At 41.6% G+C, this 23,825-nt stretch overlaps 1 protein-coding gene across 1 annotated transcript in view; it reads right to left on the reverse strand.

Moving 5' to 3' along the window:
• hydin (HYDIN axonemal central pair apparatus protein) overlaps positions 1-23,825 on the reverse strand; it is a 73,652-nt gene that overhangs the window by 28,277 nt on the left and 21,550 nt on the right. Inside the window, exons 8-23 of the mRNA XM_021597913.3 lie at positions 22,200-22,401; positions 21,769-21,952; positions 20,158-20,257; positions 19,454-19,572; positions 18,457-18,680; positions 14,835-14,902; positions 11,292-11,524; positions 9,890-9,990; positions 9,476-9,611; positions 9,090-9,254; positions 8,794-8,946; positions 4,908-5,146; positions 4,522-4,783; positions 3,102-3,245; positions 1,334-1,477; positions 863-1,176 (exon numbers count right to left, since the gene is read on the reverse strand). Coding sequence (XP_021453588.2) covers positions 863-1,176; positions 1,334-1,477; positions 3,102-3,245; positions 4,522-4,783; positions 4,908-5,146; positions 8,794-8,946; positions 9,090-9,254; positions 9,476-9,611; positions 9,890-9,990; positions 11,292-11,524; positions 14,835-14,902; positions 18,457-18,680; positions 19,454-19,572; positions 20,158-20,257; positions 21,769-21,952; positions 22,200-22,401 — 2,788 coding nt within the window. The remainder of the gene's footprint in view (positions 1-862; positions 1,177-1,333; positions 1,478-3,101; positions 3,246-4,521; positions 4,784-4,907; positions 5,147-8,793; positions 8,947-9,089; positions 9,255-9,475; positions 9,612-9,889; positions 9,991-11,291; positions 11,525-14,834; positions 14,903-18,456; positions 18,681-19,453; positions 19,573-20,157; positions 20,258-21,768; positions 21,953-22,199; positions 22,402-23,825) is intronic.

Below are 23,825 nucleotides of genomic sequence, written 5' to 3' on the forward strand. Positions count from 1 at the left end.
TTGAGGTTCATATTCCCTCAAAATAGATAGCTTGAAATAGTAGCCAAAGAGTTATAGTGTAACAGATTGGATCCCTTCTTGACTGGTGTGAGGAGATTAAGAGAGTGTGGTGCTGAGTAGCCACTTCCAAGGACAGGCTTTTGGACTGGTTTACATTGTGTTCTCAAGATGGATCCAAGGAATGGCTGCCAAGGTAGAGATGTAGATGAAAATAGCAATACGTGTGCACCGTCAGTAGATCAAACTTTTTATTGAAGCGTCTCAGATGATTTTTTCCCTGTTGGTTTCCTTAGAGAATGGCTGGATTTGGCTTTACGAAAGGTGCAATCATCTTGCTTTTCCCATCTCAGACAACTTTAAATCCATAATCCCAGAGGTGGCCACTCCAGTACAGTACAGTATGGTATGTGCTTACACATTTCAAACACACAGTTTACAGGAGTGGAACTTCGTATCAGCCTCTTAGGAGGAAGGAAAGTGGCTTGATGAGCAGTCTGATGCTCAGCATCTTTTCAGTTGAAGGGGAAATGAACAGCTTGATTAAATGGATTCTTAATAAGGAGTTCCTTTCCTCGGCTATACCAGCGGCTTCTGCACCATCTGTCCCCTCCTGGAACTACATGAAAACTGGAGCCCTTTTATGCCTCAATATAATCTCAAATAAACAGTGGAACCACAATAAACAATATCCCCAACCATTTATAACAATATGCCAACCAATATAGGGAAGGTAAGGAAGTGTTTAGGAATACACATACAAAGGTCAGGGATATTCTCTGCTTAAATCTTGAGTTTTCTTTCCCAGGGATGGTGGCTAAACAAGTCTAACAGTGACGTTGTTGAGGTGGACTAGGCTCTCTACCTGATATTGTACTGTTGCTGGTCGACCAGGAAGGCCCAGTGGTAGGACACAGACAGAGGGCTGCAGTTGGTCATGGTGAGCTGGCGCTGAACCTCGGTGTGGTTCAGTACACAGCCAAAGTCCAGAGCCGCACTTGAGAAGTGCAGGTTCGGGAAGTGGACCTCTCCCCTCAGGCCCACCGTGTCCTGCTGAGGATGGTCTGAGTAGCGCACCTCCAGCACCTCCTCAGCCACCCGCGTCATACTGTCCTGGCGGTATAAGGGATCGAAGCGTACCCACTGCTCCGTCTGCACTCCTACAGCCAGTACCAAAGTCTACCAACACAGAGACATGGACATAATATGGTACCTGCCCCTCAATACTAGGTACAGATACCTTTAAATAATTAAACGTGTCAGATTATGTTAAGTATGAACCAAGGCTATAATCCCTGCGATGTATTGTACAAGTATTGCCTGCAGAAGGATGTACCTTAGAAGTGACACATGTGTGATCACCATCGTGGTCAGACAGACCAAAGGGCTCAGCCAGAGTGAGCTGCAGAGAGAGGGCCAGAGACGACACATTCCTCAGGAGCAGCTTTTGGTAGAGAGGAAGCAGAGAGACACCTGGAGCCTGCAGTGGGGGCACCAACAGTCACACGTTCAGAATTCTAACACACAAACACACACACACACATTAGAAAAGGAAAGATAAGACTGATTGGGAAGATGAATTAAATAAGTTAAGAGTAACTACCGCTATTCAATACAGTAAACTCTAGAGACTGGAAGTCAATTGACTATAATGCCCATATAAAAGCTGCCCTGTAGTTAATAACTTCTCAAAGGTTAAGCAAAGCAGAAATAACTCAATCTATAATCTCTATCTATCACTTTCTTGTGTGGGCAACACAATTTACAGCAGGCCTTATACATCTGCAATTCATTCTCAGCCTCTCTCCCTCCTCCTCTAAACTCTACTGCATTTCTTATCCCTTTATTTCTTGCTGTCTCTCCTTACCCATTCCTTTCCCCCCCTCTCCCTCTCCCTCTCCATTCCTTCCCCCATCCCATTTCCCTCTCTCTAATTGCTTTATCCCAGAGAGGTCTGCTGCACAAGCAGCCTGTAAATCTAGAGGAAAGGCTGTCAACACATAGATGAATGGGACAGAGTCAGATAAAAGAATTCCACTGAAATAAATTATTATTTTTATTTCTGAAAGGCTGATCAGCAACAGAACCTGAAATGGTTCTGTATGTGTAAAAATATGCACAGGTTCAGCATGAAAAGGGGCGTTATACAAACATTGTGATAGAGTTTGTGCTAGTGATAATAAAAGTAAAATAGGGGGGACAGGAAATAATTTCATTATGATGATAGAGGTGACGCCTCATTCTTTCTCTCATTCAGAATTCAATCATTCTGATGATATGAGATGGAGAGTGCAAAGTACTTGTTGCTATCCCCATAGAATCCTTGAAAATAGCTTAAACCCAAGTTCATCTTCCAATAGGCATAATGTGTATTCAGGTTTAAGCATACTGCAATAAGTGGACTAATTTTGGATTTGAGCCGAACCCCTCTGGTCAACAACTTCCTCTCATGTCCACTGGGTCCATATATTATTGGTTACACTAACATAATCTGGGGCAAAGCTTTGTGCATCTGTCAGAACCATTGCCATCTTCACATCATAAATCAGGAACGAACTGGTGCAGAAGTATACAGTTTAATTTCCTTAGGAGATAATCACCATGATCCAGCTTCATGGAGCAATGGACTCCTGACACTGGAGCTGGAGAACATCGAATAAACACAATGTCTCAACAGAACTCAATCATTGATCTGCTGAACACTGAATGCCTTCAATGAACAAATGACTGATGTGAGGTCTAATGTTTCAAGCCAGTGTTTCCCATGGGATTTTTTTCAGCAGCGGTGGCAGAGTTAGTAGGGGGATGGGTCTTCCTGCGGGGCGGCGGACGGGGTCATCCCGTGGCATACATCTATACAGCTACATTATATATAAAACATTTTTTACAGTGGCGGCCATGATTTAGCAGTGATGGTACGCTGCTGCTAAATGCATATAGGGGAAACACTGCAAGCATTATGAAATATGTGTCATTGGGCATGGATGGCTACACCATGACTGTAGAAGCTTATGAGAAGAATTCCATGCACTAAGGCTTCAATGCACTTGCATTGTGAGCAGAGAGGCAGCAAATGTGGGTGATGGGTGATTGGTGTCACACACCTTCTCCACATAGAAGCTAAGCTGCTGGGAGGAGATGTCCAGGATGGGTGAGACAAACCGACATGTGACGTCCACCGTCATGATGCGCTCCTTCCCACTCTGGTGACCTAGGATGGCGTGACACACCAGCCTCTCTCGAACCACCTGGGTTAGAAACACAGGTATTCAGTTCACACATCCCATTAACTCAAGACAACTGTAAGAATATTTTAAGATAATACACAACACAGTGGACTAGAGGTCAATAGGGAATTAACGATCAATGGAAATAGTTGTTTTTCAGTTCAACATCTGTTTAGAATCTGTGTAGGGGTTTCAGTTCAGGACTCATAGCTCCTTGTGGCAAGTTCTCATTGGTTCGAATTGTCTATACATTGAACCTGAAACAGGATACTTGGTACTTGACCATTGGCCCAATTTTACTGCAAGGAATTCTAATTAGTTAACCAGAAGGTTAACCACCTGAGGACAGGGAAGAAAGAACAACTGTCATCTACTTCCCAACATAACAACTTAGATTTTTTCTCTTTGAATAAACCTATTTTTCTACCACTGATTTGCTTTGGGGCCTGTGTTATTGAATAATAACATCAACTGCTAACACAACCTTTATACCAGCAGATACAATTCTGCACTTAAGCTCAGCTTGTGACCTTGTCTAGGTATAAATGTGACATAGTTTCCTATAACTACCCAACAGAAATAGAGCCCTGTCAAAGCTTTTCTGAGACATAGCCACACTCTGCTTTGCTTGGGCTTTCCTGAATTACAACTCCACAATAGCCATTCAAAGATATAAGGGATCAGCAGAGGTTGCAGTGGCGTGGGCTTATCTCTGGTTCTTGCTTCATTCCCTCTCCTTCTTTCAATCAATAGGCATCCCAGTAATACCCCAGAGAGGAAGTCAACAGCCAGGCCTGTGCAGTGTTACTTTGGGAAGATTCTACACCTTTATCTCTGTAGAATTCAACCTTGAACCCCCTGTGTCGTGATCTAATATGCTAGCTAAGAGTGCACTGACTGTATTTCACATGTTTGTTCAAATGTTAGCAAATGTTAATAACCAGCTGTGATTACTATCACCAAACACTGGTAATGCTCCACTAAATGGAACTGGTTTGGCTGAACAAACTGGAGTTCATAAAGGTATAATATGGTGAAACATAGTAGGTCTTGGGAAGAAAATTAAATAATTTATTCAAAGTTAAACAACTTTAGGTGTTGAGGAAGACCATTGTTGCCAATGTCGACTCCAACGCATTTTTTCCACGTAACACACAATGCATGATCCGCATAGATTTTCATTGAGAAGCATACCGTATGTGTATTTTGAGGGAGTGTGTATGTTTCTAGATCTCAACTGAATATCTAGGTTGTGTCTGACAGAGGAGTGTTTTCAACCATTGTCTCATCTTCCCACCTTGGGAGAGTCAGAGGAGCCCTCCAGCACCATGTCGGCAGTGTGTCCCGGGGCCAGCTCCATACGCATGGGGTGCAGGCTGAAGACTGGCCCATCTACAGGTGGGGGTACCAGGGAGCTGCGACCCTTTCCCTCCCTGGTTGTGTTGGCGGGTGGGGGAACTCTTCGGCGAAACTGGGGGTACCCATCCGTTGTCCAGTACAGCTGGTGGGAGCGGCGACCTCGGTTGGTCACTCTAAAATGGTACTGACATGGACCAGAGCTGGGGATGGGAGAACAGAAGACAAGGTTTCAGGGGGAAAGAATAAAAAGGATTTGAATGACTGACTTGATTGAATATGTAAAGTATGCACTTTCAGTATTTCCTCACTCGTAGCTATGCCTACCTGAAATGGGCTCCCAAGTCCAGACTGGGGGCAAAAGGGCGGTTGGTGACAATAGTAGTGCCCTTGCCAGTAGCAGAAAAAGGGATGGTGTGTGTTTCACTATTCTGGATGGACAGGTGCAGCTTGTCCTGGAAATGCAGGGTGTCATCCAGGTGAGCCACTAGCCTCAGCTCCAGCTTCCCCTGGGGTGGAACCTCTCCCTCACTTGGCTCCACCCGCCACAGAGACCTGCTGCGCACCTGGAAAAATACAGTGGACTTCTGTTACATAGGTTCTAACATTTGAGGTGGTAATAGAAAAATAATACAGTATAAAGTATGCAGTGAGCCAAAACAAATGCACGATAGATTCACTGAGGGGCTTTGTAAGAGTATGTTTGTAATTTTGATTAAACATCCTCAGGTTAGCCAAACATCCAGGAGGTTAGCCAAAGGCAACAACAGGCATTGAACCCTTTTATGATTAGGCCAATAGAGATCATATGTTCTATTAAACTCTATTATTGGCCCATTCTTACAGAGTGTCTGAGTGCTTTAGATTGAGAAATAAAACGAGGGCAGCACACAAGAAGCAATTTGACACCTTTAGCAGAACCTTATCTGGCTCTAGAGCCATGCCGTGTTTTACAATGAGAGGCCATGTAGTAATAGCATGTCCGGGCTCCCTCCAGTCTCTTCCCTACTTATACTGTCTTATCTGTGGGCCTCTTGGTAGCCTGGTGGAGGCAGAGGAAGGCTGCAGTGGGGAAGCTCACTCGTCTATCAGTTTTACAGAGAATGTGAAGCTGCTAATTGAAACAATAACAGACAGGCTGAGGTTTTAACAGATCAACGGCCCAAAAGCTGTGTTGAGATAGATACAAGGATCACCCCGCTGTGCTTGTTTTTCACTAATAGCCTTCCTTCTAATTCAGTTTGAGAATTGGATCTTTATCTGAAAGTATGTTTCATCTAAAGAAAAAAAGATGAGAAACCTACTTTCCCCATCCTATTCTGCTCCATTCCAGATTTCTGATCGATTTGAATGAATTTACATTCAATAAGGAACTCATCTAAAAAGAAGGCACATTAATCTTCTCTACAACCACATCTTCAGCCTTGTTCACATCAGGAGATAAGCCCAAAGTGCACCAGCAGCTCTCTATATCTTAGCTATTAGCTGAAAGAGGACTAAAATCAATTCTCCATGCAGCAGCATCCTGATTGATACACATAGTGCTTTAATTGGGATATTCTGACTGAATCCAGCTCTGGAACACTGGATTGGGCTTTCTGATTGCTGATGCTTTATTTCACCACCACACTGGAGGCCTCATCCAACTATCTGGATGCTTCCATGGACTAAGCAGAATCATCACAATTGACTGCCATCATGACGTTTGCTTTTGAACAGCAACCAAAGAACCTGAATGAGCTCAGTGTTTGCAGGGGCCTTATCTTATCTAACAAACTCGCTAGTCTACAAACTAGATAAGCAAGGGCAGTAATACTCACTTTTTTTACAACATGCAACTTCCTTACACTGACATTGTGCAATGCACTGAATTTAATTGGAGTTTCTGTGTCTGTTGGAGTGTGGAGGAGACCTTATTGAACAGAGCATGGTCTGCTGGAGACAGAAGATCTTAATGTTACTAGCAGTCATGTAGAACCAACCGATCATTCAGACATAAACATATTCTGTCAGCCTGTAAGACAGAATGAGGGTAGATTTTTAGGAAGATGTCTAGTCATAATGAATATATTCTAATAGACTCTCTACACTCTTTTGGAACCCACAAAAAATGGTTCCAAAAGGGTTATTCGGCTGCCCCCATAGGAGAACCATTTTTGGTTCCAGGTAGAACAGTTTTGGGTTTCATGTTGAACCCTCTGTAGAAAGGATTGGACATGGAACACCTGCAACCAAAAATGATTATTCAAAGGGTTCTCCTATGGGGACAGCCAAAGAAGCCTTTTAGGTTCTACATAGCACCTTTTTTTCTAAGAGCGTACACTACAGTGTATTTCATATTCCCTTGCAGTTCAAAGTGGGATGTCAGCTCATTACAGATAGACCTGCAGGGAAAGGGGAGTAAACTGCCCTTGAAACAATGATCCACTACACCTCACATAGAAGACACACGCTAACCATCCATGTGAGCGTTGTGTGAATTCTGGAGTCATCTGATATTTTTTCCACTAATTGGTCTTTTGACCAATCACATCAGATGTTTTTCAGAGCTGATATGATTGGTCAAAAGACCAATTAGTGAAATAAACATCAGAATTGGGCTGCCTGCGTAAACACAGCCTGAGCGTCATAGTTCACTTTCTCAGGCTTTATGTGGCAGAGAGCTAGTGAGAGATGAGCCGCCGGTCGATACAAAGGTGATCATGGAGGGGTGTCTTCGCTGAGAGGAGGAACTGAGTGAAGAACAACCCAGCTGAAATTTCAATAATCAGATCAGACTTGCATTAGAGAGGCTTAATACAATTGATTGTTTTGAACCATGGCATGTCAAATGCTGCGTTTACACAGGCAGCCCAATTCTGATCTTTTTTTCACTAATTGGTATTTTGACCAAGCAGATCAAGCTGAAAAAGATCTGATGTGAAAGATCTAATGTGATTGGGAAAAAGATCAGAATTGGGCTGCCTGTGTAAACACAGCCAATGAGGTTTAGAATGGAAACCACTGCAAAACTCAGTAGATTGAACAGTATAGTGCCATCATGAACAGTCTAGAATATACTAATGACAAAGTACAAATAGAATGTATACTTTGTTTTTAAATCTTTCACATTATTTTGCTATCCAGTATTACTTCCCACTGGGCAAAGACTGGTTGAATCAATGTTGTTTCCGTGTTATTTTAGCAAATACATTCAATGTGATGACATTGATCGGTTTTTAAAAAAGTAATCCATGTAAAGGAATTTCGTATTTCTTTTCACCCAACTTTGAATCTTAAGCCAATGACATGACAACAATTTTTTTGATTTCCTGTTGGATTCACGCTAGTTGACAACTCAATGTAAATCAAAACTAGATGGTGAACTGACGTCTGTGCCCAGTAGGCTGGCTCTTTGCCATGCTATCGATCGACTCTAATATAATTCTGGAAGAATCACCAACGATTGATGCTTGAAATTGCTCTATAAAAATGGCTGCCTTATCAACACACATCTCTTTAGCCTTGGAGGACAAAAGAGTGTTCGCTCATTTCCACAGCACTGCACTTTAAGGATTTAAGCGCAATCCAAGATACCATGTGTGTGTGTGTGTGTGTGTGTGTGTGTGCACGTGTGTGTGTGTGTGTGTGTGTGTGTGTGTGTGTGTGTGTTTGTGTAGACTGCAGTACTTGAAGGCCCCACCATAGCAGGGTTCCAATCAAAAAAAGAGGCATCAAACAGAAATAGAGACAGAGCAAACACTATACTCAGTGGATTCATTAGTAACACAATGTACAGTATGTGTAATAGAACAAACCCACATTACTGTGTAAAACATCTTAGGGCGAGAGTAAACAAAGCCCCATCTATCGCAAAAGGTCTGCAGAATTAATGAATTGAAGACGATGAAATTCTGATTGTTATGTTTCTAATTTGTGCCTATTGGTAAAGACTATGAAGATTTAGGAGGACAGATGTAACACAGTAATAAAGGAAGGGCCATGGAGCAAATGTAAAAGTCTGATGAGTTGCTATTGGGATTAGATTGCACTGGCAGCCTGATATCCAGAAAGCTAAAAAATAATTGAACCAATTAACTAATTAATTACACACTGAATAAGGTTAGAAATGAATCAGAGGCAGCATGTAGCAGAAAATGAGCAGAGGTAAACAGAGCCAATGGGAGAGAGGATTTAAGGGAGAGAGAATTTCCCCTTGTTAAGTTTGACCCACCATTTGAGCCACAAAGCGTGCTGGTATCGGGGACTGGTTTGAGAGCTGCAGTGTTCTGGAGACATCGGTCAGAACTGGTATGTTGCCAAAGGCCACCTCTGTGGTCATCACATGGACTACCGGACCCTCCCCAATGCAGGACAGTTGCAGGTTCTATGGAATTCCAAGAAATTAGAGGGACCAGGGGTATAAATGCAAGGCTACACACACACACACACACACACACACACACACACACACACACACACACACACACACACACACACACACACACACAAGAACAAACATGATCTCACCAGAGGAGGCTCCTTCTTCCCAAATATAGCAATCTGTGCAGTTTGTTGAAGCCTGCCAACAGTCTTAGCCCGCAGAGCCAGGGGGATGTCCACAGCACTGTGGGGCTGAATGACCCCTCGTGGGTGGGCACTGGAGTAGAGCAGAGACGGGTACTCCTCATACTCCTGGAGAGAGGGACCACAGACACAGTGTTAGAGAAATGCCTGAAGCACTGAAACACCCAAACAGTAAGTGGCCTGATAAACTTGTCTGTCAAAGACAATAGAATTGCTCCTTGGCAGTGATCAAGGGAAGCCAAGCGTAGAGCAAAGACAAATGGATGGTGGAGAGACCAGAAAGTCAGAGACACTGAAACATTATAAAACAGTAACACTTCAAATCTAACCTGGAACAGAAGGCCATAGCATGCAGGCAGGTCACTGTCATTAGTAAGCTTCACTGACTGCTCGTAAGGGTAACTCAGGAAACATCTCTGGAACTGTAGTACTGGGGTATCCAGAAGAACATTTGGTATAACACACCTACGGACACAGACATTTACCCAAGCTTAATACACCACTCACCTTTTAGGTTACACACATATTGGCCTGCACAGTAGAATAATTATCCCTATGTGCTTACAGCTCTACATTGATGTGTTGAGGTTATGAAGTAGTTTTCTATAAGGGGTCTCTGACATTGAAATGAATGAAAGGACTATTAATCATCTGCTCTGAATGAGGAGTTCCCCCCCTTATGATAAATCAGGACATTATTGTAGTTAAGAGGTGTGTTTTGACCCTGGATCTAGACCTCTAACCTGGCATTGATGGGTAGGGCCAGCACATCCTCCCCAACTCCTTGTACGTCCACTACTAAAGCCAGGCTGTAGCGCTGCACACTGTTGGAGCACAGAGTCACCTACAGATGGAGGTACACAGCAGACATACTGGTTAAACAGTCAAACATAACCATGACATAACCATGGCACCTCTACTGTCCTTGTTTGGCAAATCAGGGTTCTCCCCAAAGAATGTAAGAGAGGCGCTGCTCCAATTTGTGGACTGGCTGCACCCCTATGTAAACATTTTTTTTTAAACTGATGTGTTATCATGTAAGACCACTTTTTGCTCTAGATGGCAGGAAATGGCAGTTACATGTGTTCATAAACTTCCGCCCTCTGGGCCTTCCCCCGGCCGTACTCAGCAGCACCACCTTCTTCAAATATCTGGGGGAGAACCCTGCAAATATATTTACAGATTACACTACTTTTTTAATTTGCAATAATTTGCAATCATGTTCCTTTTGTTTTTTCTTTACACTTCTTGACATAGCCTATACTACATACAGTAGAACCCTACTAAGCTACTTTCATCAAGAAGAAGTAGAGTAGACTGCATGGTCAAAGGTGCCTGCATATGGGGAGAAACAGTTATCTCTGCACCTTCCATCCATGAGTACCTTCCTATACTTTGAAAGGTTAGCCAGGGCCCATTTTCTGGTCTAGGTGATGAAGATTATCTCCCTCCAGCACATTTGACTTCCCCTGACCTCTTCTACATACATTATTCTGGTCTTGTAAGAGATCTCATTAGAGCCCCGGAGTGCCACTGTGCTGTCACTAGGCTGGAGAGCAGAGCAGCGTGCTGCAGACAGCCAAAGGGAGGGCGGCAGACAGGAGACACCCTATACAAAGCACCGAAGACAGCTGCACAGATTCCCTGATATGCCCACGGCAGGGCTGCTGACAGCTTAAAGTGATGGGAAAAGACCAAACAGTCTCCCATTGATAGGAAAAGACCAGCGTATGACACTCAGTAACCAGAGGCAACCAGAGCAGGCTGATGTAATAATCAGAGCTCTGCAGAGCCACAAGGAGAAAGGCAGCTTCCCCAGGCATTTATCTGCAACAGATTTGTTTTATATTCAACTTCTCCACAGGATAATTACAATTACGCTCTGCCCCCCTCAGGGGCTATCATTGATTAAATCCGTTTCGATCAGAGGTAATTAATCGAATGATTAGTTTATTCTAAATCTCAAATGAAAAACCTACAGCATACACTTTAGCACTAATTGGAAAGCTAGCTGACTCAGCATGACCCAACAGCACCTACATTTAATAACACCATTAAATTGTACTACAGTGAGTGCATAAGCACATTTTCATTTGAATAATGTTTGATTACTTTCTGGTAATGCTCCCTGCTCCTCTAACACACCTGGATGTCAACCAGTCCCTGAGGACGCACAGTTCCTGAGTTGGGTGTCAGGGTGAACTCAATGGGCCGGTCTGGTACAGTACTGGAGCTCCACTCTGTCCTACTCAGGTCTGACACCTGGGAGACACTGGTGATGCTGGAAGGGCCACTGCCATCCCCTGGAACCCTCAGCCCAAAGTTGATAGGAACCAGAGAAGTATTGTTCAGACTGCAGGTCAGTGTGTGAGGGAAACCTGTAGGAAAGGAGGGATAAGGAATGAAACAGAGAGCAAGCAATGTTACAGTTCTAAGGGTTAGTGCAGAGATAATTCCAAACACTGTTATCTGATATACAGCTGCAATGCCACAGGGCAACTCATAATCGAGACTTTGATTTATCTGTAAGGTTATAAAATGTATGGTTTGTGTGGGGAGAATTGCCACACAAATAACCACTGAGATTAAAAAAGTGTCATAGTATACTTACAGTGCCTTGCGAAAGTATTCGGCCCCCTTGAACTTTGTGACCTTTTGCCACATTTCAGGCTTCAAACATAAAGATATAAAACTGTATTTTTTTGTGAAGAATCAACAACAAGTGGGACACAATCATGAAGTGGAACGACATTTATTGTATATTTCAAACTTTTTTAACAAATCAAAAACTGAAAAATTGGGCGTGCAAAATTATTCAGCCCCCTTAAGTTAATACTTTGTAGCGCCACCTTTTGCTGCGATTACAGCTGTAAGTCGCTTGGGGTATGTCTCTATCAGTTTTGAACATCGAGAGACTGAAATTTTTTCCCATTCCTCCTTGCAAAACAGCTCGAGCTCAGTGAGGTTGGATGGAGAGCATTTGTGAACAGCAGTTTTCAGTTCTTTCCACAGATTCTCGATTGGATTCAGGTCTGGACTTTGACTTGGCCATTCTAACACCTGGATATGTTTATTTTTGAACCATTCCATTGTAGATTTTGCTATATGTTTTGGATCATTGTCTTGTTGGAAGACAAATCTCCGTCCCAGTCTCAGGTCTTTTGCAGACTCCCTCAGGTTTTCTTCCAGAATGGTCCTGTATTTGGCTCCATCCATCTTCCCATAAATTTTAACCATCTTCCCTGTCCCTGCTGAAGAAAAGCAGGCCCAAACCATGATGCTGCCACCACCATGCTTGACAGTGGGGATGGTGTGTTCAGCTGTGTTGCTTTTACGCCAAACATAACGTTTTGCATTGTTGCCAAAAAGTTCAATTTTGGTTTCATCTGACCAAAGCACCTTCTTCCACATGTTTGGTGTGTCTCCCAGGTGGCTTGTGGCAAACTTTAAACGACACTTTTTCTGGATATCTTTAAGAAATGGCTTTCTTCTTGCCACTCTTCCATAAAGGCCAGATTTGTGCAATATACGACTGATTGTTGTCCTATGGACAGAGTCTCCCACTTCAGCTGTAGATCTCTGCAGTTCATCCAGAGTGATCATTGCCCTCTTGGCTGCATCTCTGATCAGTCTTTTCCTTGTCTGAGCTGAAAGTTTAGAGGGACGGCCAGATCTTGGTAGATTTGCAGTGGTCTGATACTCCTTCCATTTCAATATTATCGCTTGCACAGTCCTCCTTGGGATGTTTAAAGCTTGGGAAATCTTTTTGTATCCAAATCTGGCTTTAAACTTCTTCACAACAGTATCTCGGACCTGCCTGGTGTGTTCCTTGTTCTTCATGATGCTCTCTGCGCTTTTAACGGACCTCTGAGACTATCACAGTGCAGGTGCATTTATACGGAGACTTGATAACATACAGGTGGATTGTATTTATCATCATTAGTCATTTAGGTCAACATTGGATCATTCAGAGATCCTCACTGAACTTCTGGAGAGAGTTTGCTGCACTGAAAGTAAAGGGGCTGAATAATTTTGCACACCCAATTTTTCAGTTTTTGATTTGTTAAAAATGTTTGAAATATCCAATAAATGTCGTTCCACTTCATGATTGTGTCCCACTTGTTGTTGATTCTTCACAAAAAAATACAGTTTCATATCTTTATGTTTGAAGCCTGAAATGTGGCAAAAGGTCGCAAAGTTCAAGGGGGCCGAATACTTTCGCAAGGCACTGTAAATATTATCTGTCTGCAAAGACCTTTGCTGTTATTGATCACAAGAAAAATGTGCATTCTACCGTGGCTAATAGTGTGTTAGTCTCATTCTACAGTAAGCCATTTGTAAGCCATGCACATGCATGATGCATTGCAGGCAGAGAATTGAGTGGACCATAAAAATGTATGAGAGATAGGCCTGCTCAAAAGACATCCAATGCCAAATGTATCAACTTGGACAATTTTTGGAAGGGTCAAATAGTGTGTAAGGCCTATTTTAGTAAGGCCTATTTTAGGAGATCCAAAATGACAACTTTGCAGTGAAGAGTGGGAGTAAATGTGTGCAGTAATTGTTGCAAGAAGGTATAGTGTGCCAATACTGTTTGTATGGGACTATTACTGCAAAACAATACACATTGCCAATTATAAACTGGGTGGTTAGAGCCCTGAATGCTGATTGGCTGAAAGCCGTAGTATATCAGACTATATACCACAAGCATGACAAAACATTTATTTTTACAGCTCTAATTACGTTGGTAACCAGTTTATAACAGCAATAACGCACCTCAAGGGTTTGTGATATATGGCTAATATACCAGAGTTAAGGGCTGTGTCGTTGCGTCGTGTGTAAGAACAGCCCTTAGACGTGGTATATTGGCCATCTACCACACCCCCTCGGGCCTTATTGCTTAATTATACACTGAGTGTACAAAATATTAGGGACACCTGTTCTTTCCATGACATAGACTGACCAGGTGAATCCAGGTGAAAGCTTTGATACCTTTTTGATGTCACTTGTTAAATCCACTTCAATCAGTGTAGATGAAGGGGAGGAAACATGTTAAAGAAGGATTTGTAAGCCTTGAGACAATTGAGACATGGACTGTGTATGTGTGCCATTCAGAAGGTGAATGGGCAAGACAAAATATTTAAGTGCCTTTGAACAGGGTATGGTAGTAGGTGCCAGGCACACCGGATTGAGTGTGTCAAGAACTACTACGCTGCTGGGTTTTTCACGCTCAAAAGTTTCCTGTGTGTATCAAGAATGGTCCACCATCCAAAGGACATCCAGCTAACTTGACACAACTGTGGGAAGCATTGGCGTCAGCATGGGCCAGCATACCTGTAGAACGCTTTTGACACCTTTTTAGAGTCCATAACTGACAAATTGAAGCTGTTCCGAGGGCAAAAGGAGGTGCAACTCAATATTAGGAAGGTGTTCCTAATGTTTTGTACACTCAGTGTATATTGTGGGCTACATCTATTTCGTAGACTTGCAGTAATGGTTGTTTATTTGCATCTGTCATTCATTGTTATGCTTGTGCTTTATACTGTAAATACAAAGCAGTAGGTATTATCAGTGTGTCTCAAATGCACTGTTTGATAAATGTGCCCCCAAGCCTAACACAAGCATCTAGCGTGAGTAACAGGCATCATCAATGAGGATTAATGAAAAACAAACCATAGCTTAACTCACCAAAGGACACATCCCCAAAGTTGAGCTCTGAAACGCTAAAGTGAAAAGTGGGGCCTATTACGCAACCCCTACAAGAGATAAAAGAGACAGGAAATACAGAATACATTTGTGCTGACCAGCAAGCATGAAGGTCACTGGGTAATGCATAATAATTACACTGGGTTGGGCAAGTATAGAGCAACTGAAGAAAAAAACAAGATTAGTCAATTTCTTGGATGACAGCGTGGAAGGGTAATTCTGTAGTTTAAACACAACGTTAAGGGAGTCATTTACTCAAACCTAGAGTATAAAAATGTGCTAATCAAACATGTAAGTCAGGGAGAGCAAGTATTCAAGCATTCAGGAGACAAAGCATTCGGTGGATTAATGTAGGTCATTTGGTCATTCTCATGAAACTGTGAGTAATCTGTAGTAATTTATTTAATAATTATTGTTATTATGTTTTTTGATCAGATATGATGTATTTTACCACAATTTCCACAAATACCGTAACAATGCAAAACTTCTCATTACCACAACAGTTTTCAAAGTCTAATGAAAAGACCTAAGTTAAACATAATAAAAATATTTACAAATAAATTGTTAACATTTAACACATAACACATAACCTTTTTAGAATCACTTGTGTATGTATGCATGTTATTTATGCATTTTATTTATGCACACATATTTGGATAAAGAACAAAAATCACACAATCCGATTTAAGCCAAAATTGCTAAATTAAAGTACAATTTTTCTTAATATTTCCTAAATATTGGTGCATTACGGTAATGATAAGCAGGTTTCGGAGACTACATGTTTTGATAATGAGTGTTGCATCGTTTAGCAAAATTTGACTGATCTCTATCAGAGATTCAGTAACCAACAAATCATCAAAGTGTGCCATTTGCTAATCCCAAATGACTTGCATGATACTAAAATCACTGATCTTAATGAAATTGACTAAAATACCCCTTATTTCAGTATAAGTAATGTAAGTACATGCACGTACAGTATTTTCAAAAGTCAAAAGTAGACTAAAACGTAACAAAGTGACAAAAAAAAATATTCAAGGTCTTTACAGGTAATATTGGTGTATTAGTACGTGGATATTTATGGTTGTAAAGAATGTTATATATATTTCTGGATTGAATGGGTTCCTATGGGCAAAAAGCATAACACAATATGCCTATAAAGTACCTACTGTAAATACGTGCGATATGGACCAACATTTTTCTTGGGACATCAAACAACAACAGTATTTTTAGGCTCCCGAGTGGAGCAGCACTCTAAGGCACTGCATCTCAGTGCTAGAGGTGTCACTACAGACCCTGGTTCAATCCTAGGTTGTATCACAACCGGCTGTGATCGGGGCCCACCATAGGGAGATGCACAATAGGCCCAGCGTTGTCTGGGTTAGGGGGGGTGGGTTTGGCCGGGGTAGGCCGTCATTGTAAAATAAGAATTTGTTCTTAACTGACTTGCCTAGTTAAATCAATTTAAATTAAAAATACACTGAGTGTACAAAACATTAGGAACACTTGCTCTTTCCATGACCTAGACTGACCAGGTGAATCCAGGTGAAAGGTATGATCCCTTATTGATAAATCCACTTCAATTAGTGTAGATGAAGGGGAGGAGACAGGTTAAATAATGATTTTTAAGCCTTGAGACAATTGATACATGGATTGTGTATGTGTGCCATTCAGGGGGTGCCAGGCGCACTGGTTTGAGTGTGCCAAAAACTGCAATGCTGCTGGGTTTTTCACACTCGTTGCTGCTGGGTTTTTCACACTCAACAGTTTCCTGTGTGTATCAAGAATGGTCCACCACCCAAAGGACATCTAGCCAACTTGACACAACTGTGGGAAGCATTGGAGTCAACATGGGCCAGCATCCCTGTAGAACACTTTTGTAGAGTCCATGCCCCGACAAATTGAGGCTGTTCTGACGGTGAAAGGGAGTGCAAACTCAATATTAGGTAGGTGTTCCTCATGTTTGTACACTCAGTGTACTTAAGTGTGAAAACAGGTACACATGTCACAATGGGGGATATCCTCCTTTAAGTAGTGGGGTAACTCTTTGCTGAAACACAAATTGCAGATTGTGGCTTAAAGTAAGTTAAATGGGGTTTAAACATCCCATATTTCTTGACAAACCCTACTTAGTCAAATAACTGTTGTTTTATTAAAAATCTATACAATAGGTATTAGTGGTCCTAGTAAATAAATAAAGTTACCAGCACAGCACACCCATTGACTATACATTACAATTAGCATATAATCAATACAGAAATTAAGGTTCTCATTACCGAAACGGCCCGAAAAATTACACGGTAATGAGACATTTGTGTTTCGGTAATGAGAGGACCTTAGCCTAATCTGCAAGTAATAGGAGACCGCTGTAATGAGTGAGCAAGCAATTGACCACATCACTAAGCCCATTCATACACTCCATGTTGGTAAGGTAATGGTTCTCTGACTTTTTCCCAATTTGAGCTTTTTAGACATTTTGGCCATGAGAAGGCACAGATGGGTAAAGGGGGCGTTTGAGAATAAGAACATCATTTTGAAGGCAATTGGCCCAGCGTCTTTAGGGTTTGGCCGGGGTAGGCCGTCATTGTAAATAATCATTTTTCTTAACTGACTTGCCTAGCTAAATTTAAAAAATGGTTGAATAAAACTTTATTTAAAAAGTGATTCAAGTTTTGTCAGGAACTTGAAAAGGTGGTATAGTAATGAGGCACATGTCCACAGACACTGTGTTTTTACATAATAAATATTATAGTTTAATGTAAACTTCAACTAGTATACTATTTTTATTATTTATGGTTCAACTACAGTAACATATACCATGGCATTGGTATTCTAGAGTGTAAATTATTTCCCTATAACACATGGTATATTTGGACAGTAGAATTCAATGGCAAAGTTCATTCTTCCACGTTGTGTTTGAGCTGCTTTTGAAAGCAAAAGTCGAATTGAAAACGTTATTGGCATTGTTGAATTTGATTTTTATCGTGGCAAGCTAGGACTGATGGTTTGGTAAACCAAGTCTGTTTGTTTGGTTACCTTGGAAACTACTGTAGCTATCTAGTAATGGAAGTATCTAAGTATCTAGTATCTAGTCCGTGGAAGGTCAGTTCGACTCCACTAGCGTGTCGTGGAACACACCTTCCACGTCATTAATGATGTTCCAAATAATGCATAACCCCTCGTTTATTATGCGTTACATATTTTTTGTTTTATTCAAATAAGTTATGTAAAATTGTATAAAATGATCCGAGAATTTAATCCGGACAAATGTTGGTAATGAGAATTTGGGGTGAAGATTTTCTAAATTCTGGTGAAAATGTAAAATGTTTTTAAAATTAGACAATTTGCCAAACACTAGACATCTTAGTCTTTCCAATGATATTTGATTTTTGCAGATGCTTCATGGTTTTGTAACAGACGTGTTTAAAACTGGTTTCATGAGAATCACCCAGCTGCTGTGGTATGGGGTGATATATGTGTCTGGACATGCTCGCCAATGCTTTATCTACCGCAGTGGTGATGTACTGTACAGACCCTAACAAGACAATGATAGAGAGGTTGAGGACTGTGCTGGGATGGATGAGAGGGGTGATAGGGCGAGTGTTACCTAAACGTGAGGCTGATAGGTTGTGGGTTTCCCCCCACAGTGAAGACGAACTCCTCAGAGAAGACCCCCAGGGTGCTGGAGGAGAAGCAGACCTCCATGGCTTGGCAGGCCCCAGCGGGAACCATCCCCTCAGTAGGGCTGAAGGAGAAACACTGGCCAAACCCTGAGCTGGGAGGAACCAGCTTGAAGGTGGCCTCGATGAGCCCATTATTAGACAGGAGCACCTGAGAAGAGAGTGCATGGATGGATAGTGGAGTCAAATCAGGTTTAAACAGGGCGAGGGGACATTTGTAGGGAAAACCAAACTATGTAAATGTAGAATTTGATTAACCAAGCACTGTTTTCTGTGTGTTCATATTCTCACTTTTTTATTTAGCCTAATCAGAATTAAAGTGTATTGTGACTGCAGTGTATATTCCATGGTCTTATCTATACTTGTTTGCTGGCTTTGGAAAGCTAGCAATACGCTAACAATGCATGATCCAACAGTCTTGTTCTGTGGGAACCAGTATCACAGTGTTTTACAGCAAGGCTGCCATGAATGCCCTAAAAACAAAAGGGGCTGACTGGGTAGGCATACCTTAAATAATTAATCTAACAGTGAATTCATAGAGAGCCTGCCATGTACTGTTCTATTATAAGACTAACAGTTATAACAATTATACTTCAATTACTCAATTACTCAAAAGTATGGGTATCTGCAGACTACCAGCAGCAATAATGTGATTTATTTTCATGTGAGACACATCTTATTACAGGGGATAATCACAGTGCTGTTATTTCTAGTATATCTCTATTTCCTGTCTAACTCTTCTGCACCTCCAACAGCTGGGACCTTGCACATTATGAGTCTCATTTGTTGTGAGGGCTGATAATCTGGAACAAAGGTGTAAAACAAAACTCTGTAACTCTCATTCAGTGTAAGTGTAGAAATACAGTATTTGTGTCTTAGCTTTGTTTAATATTGTTAGTACATCTCCTAACTAAGGTTAAGTACCTCATAGCTGTGATTGGAGCCAATAAAGATGGTACCCATGTCAAGGAGGTCAAAGTTGAATTGTAATTTGGGGCCTAACCCCTCCCCCTTTATCCGTAGTGGTAGGCGAGACTCACGGCCTAATGTGGATAACGAAGAGCACAAAGGCAGAGAATACAAAGACGGAATTAAATAAACAAACTGAATATATGTAAACAAATGAGCATGAATTAAGCACATCTGCAGAACACAGGTATGTAATAAAAACATCTAGACATTGCCCTTTAGGCAAAAATCAACTCTCTATGACTTGTGTTATTGAGGTCACCACCTGCCCATGAAACTCTGTCAGTCATGGAAATTAATGGAAATCTGACCTCCGGCACCGGAAATATAGATGGATACCAAATGCAAATCAACCAACAACTGCTTTGTCAGTATGAGATGATAGAATTATAATTGTGAACTAACACATGTTTTTTACCTTATGGCTTGTAGGCTATATGATTTGACTATAATACCAGAAAACACCTTTTACAAAATGCATAAATATAATACATTTTCAGGCCTTGTCACTTTTGATCAAATCCAAGGTGGGGCTTTCTCATCAATGCACCATTTTATTTCTGTTCATCATACTTCTGTTTGTAACATCAAACACAACTTAGCTAATACTGTAGTAAATACATGAGCCCTCTCTCTGATCAAATGACATCAAACTTCACCTGTGATGTCGCAATAGACCGTCTGTTGATAAATCTTTGCCTCCTGTGGTTTGAAAATTATGTTGACCTCTGAGGTGGTGTTTGGCCAAATGTCCCCCTCCTGCAGGTAACACAAAGGCAACAGAGGAGGCAACTTTAAACAATGTGCATCTTACAGTAGCAACACGATTACTGAAATCCTGCTGGAGGAGAAAGTGGTACAGTCCATCAGGTGTCAAATGTGTCAAGACAGTGTAGAGTAGCTAAATTATATACTTTTGATATATAATTAAAAATGATATATTATAACACTTCCCCTTATACACTTGTGATTATGCAAGAGCAAAGACAACTCAACACTGATGAAATATATGTATAAAGCTTCTGTCTAAATGATAGTGTCTGTCAAATAGATAAAGTCATCAAGTGGAAAATAAAAGCAGCTGAGTGCTAATGGATGTAGTACTTATTAGTTAGAAAGACACTAATGCAATCATAATCAGCAGAGCTCTGGAGAGCAGAAGGAAAAGTTTGCCTAAGGGTAACGGTGGGGTTCTGGCCTCACTCTGTGCTGATGGAGCACAGCTCTTCAAGGTGCTTTACAGAATATTTGGGTGCAGAGTTTGTCCCTGGAAAGCAATGCTTTTTTGGATGCCTTGCTTTTTTTTGGCAGGGGGGGTTGAGTTTGTTTTCCCCTCTGTTTTCCATCTCTCTGACATTGAGGCATCAAGGTCAAATGATTGTGAGAGTTCCCTTAGGACCTAGTGTGCTTAACAGATGCCTAGGGCGAGTTGGGTTTCGTCAGGATGGATGAGAGAATGAGTGGCTGTCTCCCCAGGGGCGTCTCAGCCCATCGGTCAGACTCCGAGACAGCAGGTGAAATCAGGTTAGAGGCTAATTAGATCCACGTGGCCATGCCTCTGACTCAGCAGGCAGTCTCCCACAGTGTTTGGGAACACTGATACTTCTCACACACACAAGAACACATGGCCCCTCATAAGTGCATTGCCACAAACACAAATGGGGTTGAAGAATATGAAATTCATGGGACTTCTATAGCTGCTGTGGAGTAGTGACTCACTGCTAGGTGGCAGAATTATAAGCAGAGCATTTTAAATGTGCTTTAAAGGCTGCGGTTTAAAGGTTGTCTTCCACCACAGCTGAGTAATCCATAGAGCCAGATCTGTCACTTTCACCTGAGGCTGGAGGTGTGAGCAGACACCACACTAGGTTATAGTGGTTGGTACAGAATACTAGTACAGGGTGTGGTGTAATAAAGTGCATCCATTAATTTAGTGTATAAAGTTTCCTTAGGCATTGCAATGCAAACCAATGATTATTGAGGATTTTGGCATGCAAGTTGGCATGGCTACTGCTGTATAAGAAAATATGATGACATTTGAGAAAACTGTACTTTCAATGCACTGCACTTCATGACTCAACACATACTGTAGGTTTCCTAGAGGAGGATCACCAGGAGTGATTATATCATGTAATTCCTCTTTTGTTTGACTGTGTGCGTGCACAAAGTCCTGTATGACAGGAAAATTGGACTCTACAGTGTATATCAAAACATTTGATATCAGTACAGAGTAAATTCCCCTCCCTCCACCCCCACTCTACATCACACACAAGAGGTTCCACTGTGATGTAGTTGTCTGAGAAGGACAGGCGTTCCTCCTTCAGCTGCCTGCGTCGGTCCTGGAAGGTGCGTGAGAGCAGGGAGAGACGGTCACGTAGAGTGGGGTCTGCGTCACACTCTGTCAGGAACTGATCCATGTCATCCTCCTCCTCCCGCTGCAGTTCGGAACAGAACCTAGAGCAGAGCAGAGATACACACAGAGAGAGAGAGTATGGGGATGAGGTGGGGGATGGGGAACAGAGGAGCATCTGAACAGGCTACATAAAACAGCATTGATGTGGACTGATACTCAAATTTTTACGATGATCCATTAGCTAAGGGTCACTTCGGATGTTTGTTTACAGGAAATCAATGTCTATTGATGTGTTGATCATGTTTATATTATGTACATCATGGAGATGAGCATGAACATACATCCCACCTTAGCTTCTGCTGCTCTTCTTCCTCTTTAGTGGCCAAGCTCTTCCACTGGTAGTGGACTAGAGTATCACTCCTGTTCACTATGGAGACTGAACGTTGGTTGGCCATGGAGATGTAGGTTTTCTCCACTATGACAGAGTTCCTGTCCAGCCTCACATTCACGTCTGCAGACGCTCCATACAGGCTGATGCCAACATCCTCCCCTTAGGAGAAACAACAAAGCCCAGACACAAACAGCAACTGAATTATTCAAGAGCACTGTAGCTGTCCAATATATTTATAGAAAGTCAAAAGTACATGTGGGTAGTTCTAAAATACAGGCTTTTCCATTTATTTATTTTATTTTTCAGGACTTTATGGCAAAGCCCCAAAATGTGATGCTATAGCCTAGTCAGCGTGCTATTATTGGTCAGTGCTTCATAATTGGTCATGGAGATGGCGCTGTTGGATTAGCATGACATGTAGACTATACTGTCTGAGCCATCCACAACAATAACAGAGTCTCTCTGGGACCCAGTGACATTAGCACAAGTCACATGGTTCCCACCAGAGCAGCCAACAGAATGAAAAATAAATAAAAAATACAATGCAAAATCAGCATGTGGAATATGTAAATACCTCTAGCTTTTTGTTTGGCTAGTTTGGTTACATTCAAAGCAGAGCCATGGTGCTTTAGAAGAGATCCTGACCTGACCCTAATGAGTGAACCAAGCAAAAATGTAACCCAAAATGAAATAGGCTGGTATTCAAATTGCATCCTGAGTTTTAAACAGGCAGTAAGCACCAGGCAGCCATCAAACTTCATTAAGCAAAAACATGGTTCATGTTAAATTCAGAGTAATACACCACAAGTAAACACAATGTGACACTGTGGATCATTACCCAATAAGGTGTATTATTCTAACAATTTTTCCACAACAGTATAGTCAGTCGTACATTACATTATTCGTATTTTCATCAAAACTTTTACAGAATGCTTAAATCAATTCAATATGACCTCAGAAGAAGGCAGAATATCTATTTTTAAAATGAATATATTGCCACAGATTAATTTCTGTAGTTCTATGCTTCCCTTGTCTCCCCTTTCTGGCTATAGGGATAAAATCCATAGTGTGGTTTCGAAATACATATGGTTATATATATGGCAAGGTAAGTGACCCTGGATAAAAACTTACAATGAGGGAGAGATGTAGGAAGACTATTTGTACCAAACTTTAAATTGTATTTCCAGGAACTAGCATTTTGTCCCATCCTAATTTGCTTTAGACAGGATTTTTCCACTCTCTGGCTGAGTATATAGAGAAAAATGGTGTATCTTATTCCCGTGGAAGAGGTGGTCTACACTGATACTGTATATCCCTTAAACAATGTAAACTACGCTTTGGTCCTGTTATTGCTCACACAATTTGTATGTGGCGCAAAATTGAAAAACAATGTACAGTAACTGGGAATCAAAATGGCATGCCTTGCGATCTGGAGGGCAGCCTTTTCCATCAGTGGTCCAAATTTGGAATCCTTACCCTTGCCGATATCATGGACAGTAATGGTTTGAGAACATTCTAAGAGTGGTCCAAATTTGGAATCCTTACCCTTGCCGATATCATGGACAGTAATGGTTTGAGAACAT

The sequence above is a fragment of the Oncorhynchus mykiss genome, chromosome 1 (assembly GCF_057628025.1).
Source record: "Oncorhynchus mykiss isolate SJ-2025 chromosome 1, ASM5762802v1, whole genome shotgun sequence".
Taxonomy (NCBI): Eukaryota; Metazoa; Chordata; class Actinopteri; order Salmoniformes; family Salmonidae; genus Oncorhynchus; species Oncorhynchus mykiss.